General features: G+C 41.4%; 1 protein-coding gene across 1 annotated transcript; it reads right to left on the minus strand.

The window, feature by feature from the left end:
* Positions 1 to 1,277: 1,277 nt before the first annotated feature.
* SLBP (stem-loop histone mRNA binding protein) lies at positions 1,278 to 9,305 on the minus strand. The gene is made up of 8 exons (XM_075499582.1): positions 9,124 to 9,305; positions 8,396 to 8,527; positions 5,824 to 5,928; positions 5,224 to 5,283; positions 4,838 to 4,969; positions 4,059 to 4,208; positions 2,653 to 2,737; positions 1,278 to 1,921 (listed from the first exon to the last, which is right to left on the minus strand). The coding sequence occupies exons 1-8, from the start codon at positions 9,165 to 9,167 to the stop codon at positions 1,805 to 1,807; spliced, it is 825 nt and encodes a 274-aa protein (XP_075355697.1). The 5' UTR covers positions 9,168 to 9,305; the 3' UTR covers positions 1,278 to 1,804.
* Positions 9,306 to 11,004: the final 1,699 nt, after the last annotated feature.

The raw sequence follows: 11,004 nt of genomic DNA on the forward strand, positions 1-11,004 counted from the left end.
AAAGTTAAAAACCAGTTACCATGCTACCTGGGAAGTCTAGTTTAAACCCCTTTTAGCCATTATGTAGAAGCCTTAAGTAAAGACATCAAATGATTCTAATTAAACATGGAAGAGTTTGGCTTGACCTTAAGACCACTTTTATTGAAGGGGATATAGGAAAAAAGTTCCAAAGCAAATCGTGGCTCAAGCTACAATTAGCTATTACACGACAAAAACACTTAAGAACAACCAGGGACAGTGTGACCAGAAAATGTGCCATGAGAAAAGCATCTGGGGAAGGCAGAGAGGGCTTACTCCAAGATAGTTACTCCAAGACTAACTATCACTTTGCTGCCTTCTCTGGAAAAAATACATGCTAGGAAGGCTGTCTCCTTAACACCAGAGTGTAGCTCCATCCTTATCCCTATGCCACTGCTTCCTCTTGGAAGGTTTCCCCATCAGATCAAACTACCAGATTTTAAGAGTGCCCAACAAATTAGATAGTTAGTAGTATTGCTTACAGCTAGGATACTCGCTTGAGTTGAAAGGTTTAAGTGTCTGCACTGAGCCAGATGGTGTTTTAACACCAACACCCAGAAATTCCATTTTAAAGATAAAACCAGGTGAGGTGACTTTAACAAAAGGTTAACAAAAGTGTCCACCTAGCTCTTCTAGCAGTTTTTCTAGAGAACAGAGCTAATGGACACCTACTGAACTAAACTGCTTTCTAAGGAGTCTGCAAAAGATCAAAAACAGGCTTACCCATTATAACTAAGCTTAAATTCACCCCAGTGGCCTGCACACAAATAAATAGTTTTTAAGGTCTCCCTCAGAGTCAGAGGATGGTGCTAACACACACATATCCTAGCCTAGTATCAGTCTCAAATACATGGCTTTCAGTATTTTCCTGCATTGTTGTCCACAGAACATCACTAGTAGGAAATGAAGTTGAAGAGTCATAAGTAAATGCAATTCCATTTATTTTCCAGCAACATCCCATACAAAAGTAATGGAAACATTAACTGCTTTCAGCAGAAAATCTGTACAGTGTTATCATTTACAACAGTTTTACATTTAAAATCAGCAAATTAAAAAGAAACAAGCATTTAACCTACACATTGTTTTCTTCACTGTATTAACAAATGACTCATGACTATTTACAAATTTCAAATTCAGGCTACTGCTTCTTAAAGCATTATTGCCTGGGCTTTACCATACTGACCTCCAATTTTTTGAGACTATTTTATTTCCAATCAGAAACATTTTTGCAAATAAAAAAGAATCTGCTTTTTTTAAAAAAAAAAAAAAGGTAAGGCAGTTTATTCTTACAGTAAATACTGCAGTAGATGAGTTTACTAGTACTAATCAGCAGTGTGGCTCAGCTACCACCTGCATTACTTCAAGTCAGATCCTTGTAGTAAAGTCAGATGGAAAAGCAAGGTAACATACAGATGCTCAAAAATATCTCCCTACTTTGCTCTTGATCTGCAGGTGGACAACTGAAATTATGGACACAATGAGGAAAAAAAAATCAGTAAGATCTTGATGAACTATTTATAATTACTTGAGGATAGCATTGCCTTTGGCCATTTTTTTCTATTGAAAGGTTTTATTAAAAAATCTGATATACATAAATTAAAAGTTAAAAAGAAGTCACACAACTGTATTTTTACATAAGTTTGGTCCAGAGAATATGTAGACCAACCACAACTTAGAGAACAGTCTTCAACTTTGCTTAAGCTTTCTTACTATTAACATTTTATGAATCAAGCTAACCTCTCAAATTTAAAAGAAACTTACTCTAAAACAGTTTGCACGAGACTACTTAACTCACAGTATCAAAATCTTTAAGTGGTTCACTCAAACACACTTCCAAGTCAAATTCACCTTCTGCTGGACAGTCGACATGCCTAACTTTGGTAGGGGTGCCAGAACAGGTATCCTGGAATACAAAGTCAGTTCATAATTAGCAGTTAAGTACAGGTTTAGTTATGCAATAATTCGTTTCACTCCTGTAATTTGTTTAGACCACCCTACAACAGAGGCTTACAAACAGCTTACAGGCCATACAAAAACCCAAGGCTAGTCTTAAGACTAAAGAGATTTAAATGAAGGTTGCTGCCCATTCAACCGCGTTCTAAGATTTCCTGCAAATGTTTTAAGGGTCTATATATGCATACATTATACCGATTCAACATTCACCAGAGAAAGAAATCCAGCAAGAAAAGTGTTACTAGATCTTTACTGAAGGTTACTGCTCAGCTGTACTAAATGCTTTCTGGATAAAAAAGAGCCTACTTCAAAAAGTCTGAGCGTGCTAAGGAAATTACATCCTATTTTAACATTAGGTATTGCAATCTAAAGTAGTATTTCCACTGTACATCACAGTTCATAACTGACATGCTTTGAACAGATAAATTTTCTTTCGCAGGCTATGAAAAGTGAGATATCTGTCATTTGAGATGGTCACTCAAGTTTTAACTCTCTGAAATCAGACTACACAGAGACATTGAGCTGGGAAAAAAATCTGAATTTAAGATCACTCAGCTTTATAAACAGTCCCTAAACACAGAAGATTATGGAATTCCTCGTGTATTCAGGCTACTCTGGATCTAATTCCAAGTAATGGACCTATTGTTAACAAATATTTATGCAAGTGACAGATATGCTTACATCATTATCTTGACAGCTTGTTTGAGATTCAGTAGAATTGCTTCCAACAGATTCTGTCTCCATCTCACCAAGGTCAACAGGACTCCTGTAAAATAATTAAAAAGCATACAGCTTAAAACAAATTCAGTTCTTTAGTAGTAAGTTGCACTTTGTAGGTGCAGTTCTGAAAATGAAGGCCAAACAAGAGCAAAGAGACCTACAGAGATTATAAGGACAGTGGTAGCAAACTGCAGAGACCAAACGGGACAGCAGGTCAACTCAATACAGCCAAAAGGGACAAGGACTAAATTAAAGTCTTGAGACTGAATACTGCGACTTGTCAAAGACAAATACCCAACACTCAGACAATGCCTCAATACAAGTGATGACATATGATATTATGGAAGAGCAAGGAATTTCTTTTTTCCAGACAAAGTTTTCATCAATTTGTTTTGCAACATAAGATTTAATACCCACTATACACAGAACTAGACCCAAGCGTCTGAAGATAGACTAGGTTTTCAACACCAATGTACACAGTAGGCTTCAAGCGGAAATACCAAACCAACTCCCCTCACATCGATTACAAGTAAAAGGAAGCTAAAAGTAAGCCTTTGCTTTTAGATACCATTGCTCCATATTGGTTTTAAAATCAGCATCACTGTTAGGGAAAAACAGTAGTTTATTACTACAAAACCGATTCCTGAGGAATTAGTTACATCTGTGTCCCCTTCATTCTGTAGTCCCACAGTTTTATTTTGGGTGTTCCCTCATCAGCTATATTGCTTTCTATAGAGGAAAATAACTAGCTGCATTATTCCACATCTTCCAGAGCAGAATACCATAGTAGCTTGGACTGAACGCTTGTGGCCACGATTTTAATTTAATGGTACCTTGAGATGATTTTACAAGTACTTTCCTCCTCTCTGCTGAGAAGTAAGAATTTATACCACTGTTCTTGAACTAGCAAGTAAGAAGGCTATGAGGCAGGTTCTCGTACATTGTATCAGTCCAAGCTCAATATTCATGAGATTTGTTAATTAGTGAGAACTCTCCAGCACTGCTTCTACCACAGATTAATCTGCAGACTGCTCTGAAAGAATCAGCTTGCCTTGATGGTGTGGTATTTTCTTTTATAGAGTACTGCAGAATAAGCTCTGATTTCACCCAGCGGACACACGTTAAAGAAGTGAGGGATATATATGTATGCCTCTGCAAGGACACTGGGTAAGTCTAGGCCCACCAACTAGGTCCAGAAAGCTGTTAGATATTTTGACTGAGAAGGAACCGAATAGCACTAAGTGTGGATAAGTAACTAAGGAAAACATTCAGCAATCACTGACTTGTCTCAAAAAGAGCTATGCTTTTTTAACATGAGATTTTATATATAAATTTCTATAAAGGTATCTTGAATACTGTATACATACATTTCTTGCAGATCACATCCTTCTTCAGTAGGTGGATCCCAGGAATGCAATGCAACTTTCCATAATTTAATTTGCTGGTCCCATGACCTACGGCTGTACTTCTTAAATTTATTTGGAGTTCTGGGATGAACTCCTGGTATACGATGACATCTATTCCGATATTAGACATGAAAAATTCATTAGTGTTTTTCACACATACATAACACGTAGTTTTAAATGTTCAGACTGATTGCGTGCTACAGAGACTCATTACAACACAGCAAATTCTAAGTTACTATATTATTTATGAGAATATAATACTGTGCAATTCCAGCACACAAGTGAAAAGTTGTCAGCTCCATATAAACTTTAGTTTTTCTGTCTAGTCAAATGAAAAAAGGATTATCAATCATAGGTCTGAAAACCTTATTCCAAACTTAAGAGGAACTACAGTCCATTTTGTCTTTTAGTTTACTAATGAGAAGACGGACTGCAAAAAGCAGTTTCGTTTCTTCCTAGTTGACAAGCACAACCTAAAGAACTTTCAGTTCCATTTCTGCAGCATGAGAATGTTTGAAGGGATACTCCTCATATACCAACTTGTAAAAATAAAAATCCATGTCTCTTTTGAGTGTTAGTGTGACTTATCAGTTAAAAAAAGAGTCTTAGAAAGTTTAATTTGTAGATGCCTTCTATTTGAATATGTCCCAGATACCAAGTTTAGTACATTAATATGCTTATAAAGAACAGGTACGACTTACAATCGAACATTTAGTTTTCCGGAAACTCAAGCAGCTTACCTAGGAACTTCTTTAATATATCTATCATATGCAATTGTGTTTTTTCCGTAGTTGATCTGTTTTTGTCTTCTCATCAAAACCACTTCATCTGTCTCAAGTTCTACTGTCACAGTGGACTCCTTTGAATCAGAACTAAAGAAAAAACATTTTAGATTTAGGACTACTAGAAAACAAGTGACACTCAAACAAACCCATATGTAGAAGATTATAAAGAAACACGTTAACATTTTTCAGATGAACACTTGGGATGTTACTGAACTACGATGTTAGAGCAGACTTAAGATGAACTATTTCAAACTGAGCATTTTCAGAAGCAACAATGGTATATGTGAAAATTCAGACCTATTGTCAGGATTTTCCTCAGCCGAGCTAGAAGTTTAACCTACCTTCCAGAGGAGGACTTCCTTTCTCTTGAAAATTCATTTATCAGGAGTTTTCTTCTGTATCTGTAAGAGTTCAAATTCATATTAAGAATATACACAAAGAGAACATGTAAGACTCCACTGTCACAGCTCACAAGTTGATTTTACTTCTCAGCTAAGGAGTTAAGAAGTCTCCTCAGTCTTGAACTCAACCCAGACACTGTAAACTGCTTTCCACTATGGAACTGATGTTTCAGTTTTCCCCTAAAAAAATTATGATGACTTTCTTTTCCTAAGTCTTTTCCCTAAAAATCTTTTTATAGCAATGATATGCAAAAACAGTAATTAGTGAAAGGACATGCAAAGTAATTCAATCTAAGAGATTTAGGAAAGGATTCTTCCAAAAGGGAGGTATTTAGGGATACACATCAACTCTCCAGAGAGTATGCTATGTCTTTCCTGCAGGACTTAAGCCAAAGCTGACCTAAAAGCAGCAGACAAGAAGCTAAGGTTGGTCTGATTTTACTGCAAGGGTGAAGTTAAAAATAAAAGTCAATACAGATTCTACAAGACACCTACCATTTCCCCTCCTTTCCCCACTTCATCTTAAACACCCGTGGGTACCTTGCAATTTCTTTGTTAACACTAGTCCTCATTTCATCTTCTTCCACTGCAGTTCCCCAATCTGAACAGCGGGAAAGGGGTCCAGGGCCTTCCGGTGTTGTAAAACTAGAAAGACAAAAAAAAAGCCTCTACATTTTATTTTATTGTATTTCCCAGCATCACCCCCAGCATCTCCCCCATTCACAGCTTGATAACTATTTAATATATTAATTTATAGTACTCACAATGGCTGTGAAAATCTTGTATTGTTCTATTAAAATGTTATAATTGTAAAATTAAGCATCAGTTGAGAGTGCCACCTTGAGGTTGTGTGGTTTGGGGTTTTTTTTTTTCCTTAAAAAGTTTTTGTAGCTATCTATAGAAGCATACCACTGTAGCATGTAACCTAGCCTACACTTTCAATACCTTTAACCTGGTGTCCTTCAGAAGACAGTATGTGAAATACCAAGTTTACTCACTTATTTTCACTCCACTAAATGAGTTAACAAATATTTATTCTTTCATGATTACAGACTCATTAGCTATATAAGAGACAGAATTAAATTGTACAGCTAATTAAAATTATATGATAGCACCAGGAGTTTCTCCATGTGAAAATATACTTAGTAGAGAAGGCAAAGGCACAAAAAAAGCAGGCAATTTTTAGCTAGTAAACTGAGATTTGCTATGACTTTGCAAAATGGTATTTAACAACTTTATTGTAGTCCATTAGCATCACAAGCAGATTCAGACTGTTGCAGGGGAATAAGCATACATCCCTTCCCAGCCAACAATAGTTGTCTACATTCAGATTATTGAATATGTTTTCTAGTTTCTGTCCTCCTGATGACTAATTTTACTAAAGTACAAACTCAAAACCATATCCTACAGACCAGAGCTTTTTCAGTAGATCTGCAAATGCTCTGGAGACGTACCAGGATTCCATGCAAAGAAGTCCCTTGAAGTCAGGGAATTAGATCCATCTGCGCTAAAACCAGTTCCAACTCCCTCCCTGCTCCCAGCTCAGAAATAGGCTTGCACTACTTTGAAGTTTTTGTTAAATTCAAACTAAAAGTACTTTTTAGATGAAACTCAGCTACCAACTCAGAAAAATTAAAAATCCATAGCAAACAGTACAGGTCCCTCTGCAAACATCTGTCCAACCTCCAAGGATTTTTAGCATTTGCTTATATGGATTTCCAGCTCTGCAGAAAATGCAGGCCACACTCAATTATTGCTCTCCCATGATAGAGAACAGCACAATCCCAGAAGCACCTGGTTAGTCCCACCATCTGAGCTTTTTCCTCACTACTGTGTCATACCTTTTTATACTTGTTTGTTTCTGTACCTGTGCTGTGTATACAGAGAATTAGGGAGAACGTGGGAGGGTCTACAGCTTTTTCTCTCAATAAATTTTCACTATGACAGTACTGGTGCCAGCCATAATAAGCTTAGCTCTCTTTCTTCAGACCCTCATCCCCACATGCCATTTCACACTTGGTGAGAAGCTCTGGTGCTGTGATAGGACCTGCAAATGGTGCTGAAACTCTGCCAGAGCTGCAGAAAAACAATGCTGTAGCCCCCACCCCAGACTGAATCTGTTGTATGACCCAGCCTCCATCCTGATCCTCTTCCCGTTTTAAAATTTTATTTTGACAAGGTTGAAAAAAGTAGTTTTAGCGCAGGAAGAGAACAACTTTAGAGCTGAATCCAAACTAAACCAGAAAGTACACCTGTTCAATTCAGTATTGGAAGACGCACAAAAGCATTGCTTACTTAGGTTGAAAGCGATGGAGCAATCTGTAAAGTTTCATCTTTGTACTCCTATTCAAACATACTTCCCCAAATTAATTTAATTTACTCTGGATATTGTAATTTGAGACACTGACCAATGTCTTCGCTGCTTACTATCAGCAAAGAAAAATGGGTAGTTACAGGGCACAACCCATCTCATTCTAGATTAGAAATCTAGATTCAATCAACTGGGCTGCAGGCCACAACTCCCGTCCACTGATAAAAGGGACTCAAGGGACCATGACATGAATAGCTCAGATATAAACAGTGATATAAAATAAGATACTTTCACTGAACTGAAGTTCACCTGTGCTGGGAAATGGTAAGGAAGGCAGCGAGCAGCAGTACGAACAGAGCAAGTGACCTCAGAAGTGGACCCCAGCACACATGTGCTGACAGGCACAACTTTTCAAGATGGTCTGTTCTGCCTTCAGAAATATGAAGACAGATGACTTTTAATTTTACCACAACAGTACGTACAGCTTTTATCCACAAACAAACATAACTGGCTCGTGCAGTTATGCTTCACAATAAATAGCAGCAAGCAAGAATGAAATAGGACAGAAAATGATGAAGAAAATAATTCAGGCCATAAAAATGAAAAATGTTTGTTATTAAGAAGTGACTCCAAGATAAGAACACTGCACTTGATTCTTTTCCCTCCTTTAAGAGCAGCTATTTATGATCGATGAGTGATTTATAAATAGGCAGGTCTTGAAAAACTGAGTACAAGAGTCAATTCAACAGCTCCTGGTGAACAAAAGAGCAGAGAGTTGTTTCTATTGCAAGCGTTGCCTACCTGTCCAGCCTGTTGTCAGAAGGCCTGTACTTGTTTTCATCAGAAATGGATGAATCGGATTCATTCTGCTTTCTCCGCTTTCCATCTGCGCCACGTTTCCTTCCTTGGGACCAGCGAGGCGGAGGCTGTGGGCTGGCAGCAGACAAGCCAAGAGAAGGTGAGCATGCTAGGTGCTTTTATTTTATTAACCTCTTCGAAACACCATCCCATGCAGACATCGTAGTTTACTTATTAATTTTACTTCAACAAATCAAGCTTAGCGACACAAGTAGGTGTGGGCCTTAAGAGTCCCTCGGAGGGAGGCTCACCCCCGTAAGGAAACTCCGCTACTAACGGCCCCACAACTTCCCCTCACGCCCGCCCTGGCAGACAATGGGGGAACGGGAGACCTGGGCATTTACACCCCTTCCCCCCGCGGGAGCTTCAGCCCCGCTTCCCTCCAGGCGGCCCAGCCCAGCCCAGCTTCGCCTTCGCTGGGGACCCGCACCTCAGCGAGGGGAGAGCAGCAGCCCCACGGGCGAACATGGCGGACCCCGGGCGGCGGCGCGTGGGGGCCGTTGGGGGTGGGGAGGCCGCGCGCAGGTGCGCGCGGGCCGCGGTTTCCCCCCCGACCCCGGGGCCCGCCTAAGGGACGGGAGCGAGGGCGGCTACCGCTGTACCGGAGGGAAGAAGGGGGAGGGAGGAGTGCCGGTACCGCCACCCCTCACCTCAGCCCGCGGCGGCCCTACCTGCTCTTCGTGCCGCCGTGCGGGCTCCTCTGGCGGAAGGACATGGCGCGGGGTGCCCTCGGGAGGGCTGGAGGGAGAGCCGGACGGCGAGGGGACCGGAGCGGACTGCGAGGTTGCGGCGAGCCGTGAGGAAGAGCACCCTTCCTTCCCGCTCAGCCCTTTCGCATCTCCCGCCGGCGCTGACTGACGCGGACTGACACCGCCCGCCCCGCCTCCCCGCGGGGCGCCTGCGCCGGCCCCTCCATGGGGACAGGTGCGCGAGGGGGGTGCGGGGGAGAAGGGGGAACGCGCGGCCGCCAACCCGCGTCCTCTCCCCGCCCGCCCCGCCGAGCCGAGCCCGCTGACGGGCGCGAGGCAAACACGCTCCCCGCCGCGGCGCCCCGGCACACGCGGCCCCGAGGACACTTACCACCCCCGCGGCCCGTGTAATGGTTTAGCCCGCTCCCGCCGGCCCCGCCCCGCCCCGCCCCGGGGCGTGTTGGCGGGAGACTCGAGCGCGGCGGCGCGCAGTTTTGGCGCGCGCTGGCTGCGGAGCGGGGCGGGGGCGAGCGGCGGGACCCACAGCACCGCAACCTGCGGCCCGGGAGCGAGGCGCTGCCCGTGTTAAACAACAAAAAATCGCCAAAACAAAAGGAAAAATGCAGATTCCCGTGGTTTAAAGATGCAGGATTGCCGTCATCGGCACGGCTCTTTAACCCATGACGGGCGCGTGGTACTTCAAGGGCCAGGTCAAACCCTATGGCAGACCCTTATGACATACATTTGTATTTTATGAAATGACATGGCATTAAATAACGTTTCGTATCGATATTGAATAAGGTCGGGTGATGCTGTGAGGTTGCTATGCTGTAGTAGGTGGAGTTTTCAGGTGTTTTTAATTGCAAATGGATGGTGTTTCCACAGACACGGTGAGATCCTTTTCCTCTGTGAGATCTGGTATATACTGACATTTTACAGCAGTAATTTAGAAACAACACGGAGAACTCCTACAGCAGAACGCAAGTGCAGCTTTAGATACAAATACCTTTGCAGCCCTCGCGGACTGAAGGCTGGTGGGACGCTTCAGAGAGCTGCATGCAAACTGGGCAGCGTTTTCTCCTGGCCTCGCTGCTGCTTCTTGGACACTGGACGTAGCTATCACAGTAACAATAGCACAGGTAGTAAAGTTATCTCTAGGTAAAGTGATTTTTATCTCCACGAGCAAGCAAGAATTCATATTTAAAAAGGCATTAGGTTATTTTGGGCATGTAATATAACTGTCAGATTTCTGCAGGTTTGGTATTCAGAATCTGATACAGCAGCAATGAGAATGGGATGTTTCTCTTGTTGTAGAACCAGATTAGAGTTTTCTTCCTTTTTTCAAGAGGTATTTTTCTTGCTTCTCAGACCAGCAAACATATCAACTGCGGTCAGATTAGGGTTAAAACAATCGGCAGAGAGATATAATATTCTTAATTTAATAAAATTTATTGACATTAGTAAGATATAAAGCAAAGGAAATAACACTGTTCTCAAAGTAAACTTTTGTTTTGTTCTAGAATTAAGTTTCTAAGATACGCAGTTACCCCTGAGAGTGTTTAATTATGTGTTATTTTTCTGCTTGTTCAGATGCAGTCTTTGCATATTCTGATTCAGGAGATAGTCTGTTGTCAGTATACTACAAAAAAATCCATAACGATGCCTCAACTGAAACCTTAAAAATTATGAAAAAGTGCCTCCTGCTTCAGTTCACAGGAGCAACATGCGAGAGGAGAAAGCACACAGTCAGGATATTCATCCTTTTTTTCTCTAACAAAAGCCCCGGCCTATTTCACTGAATCCGTTTCTTCCCAGCACACTTAGGTAATACTCATTCATCCTAGACTTTCTGGTCATAAGTTT

This window comes from Mycteria americana, chromosome 4 (assembly GCF_035582795.1).
Source record: "Mycteria americana isolate JAX WOST 10 ecotype Jacksonville Zoo and Gardens chromosome 4, USCA_MyAme_1.0, whole genome shotgun sequence".
In the NCBI taxonomy this organism is placed as follows: domain Eukaryota; kingdom Metazoa; phylum Chordata; class Aves; order Ciconiiformes; family Ciconiidae; genus Mycteria; species Mycteria americana.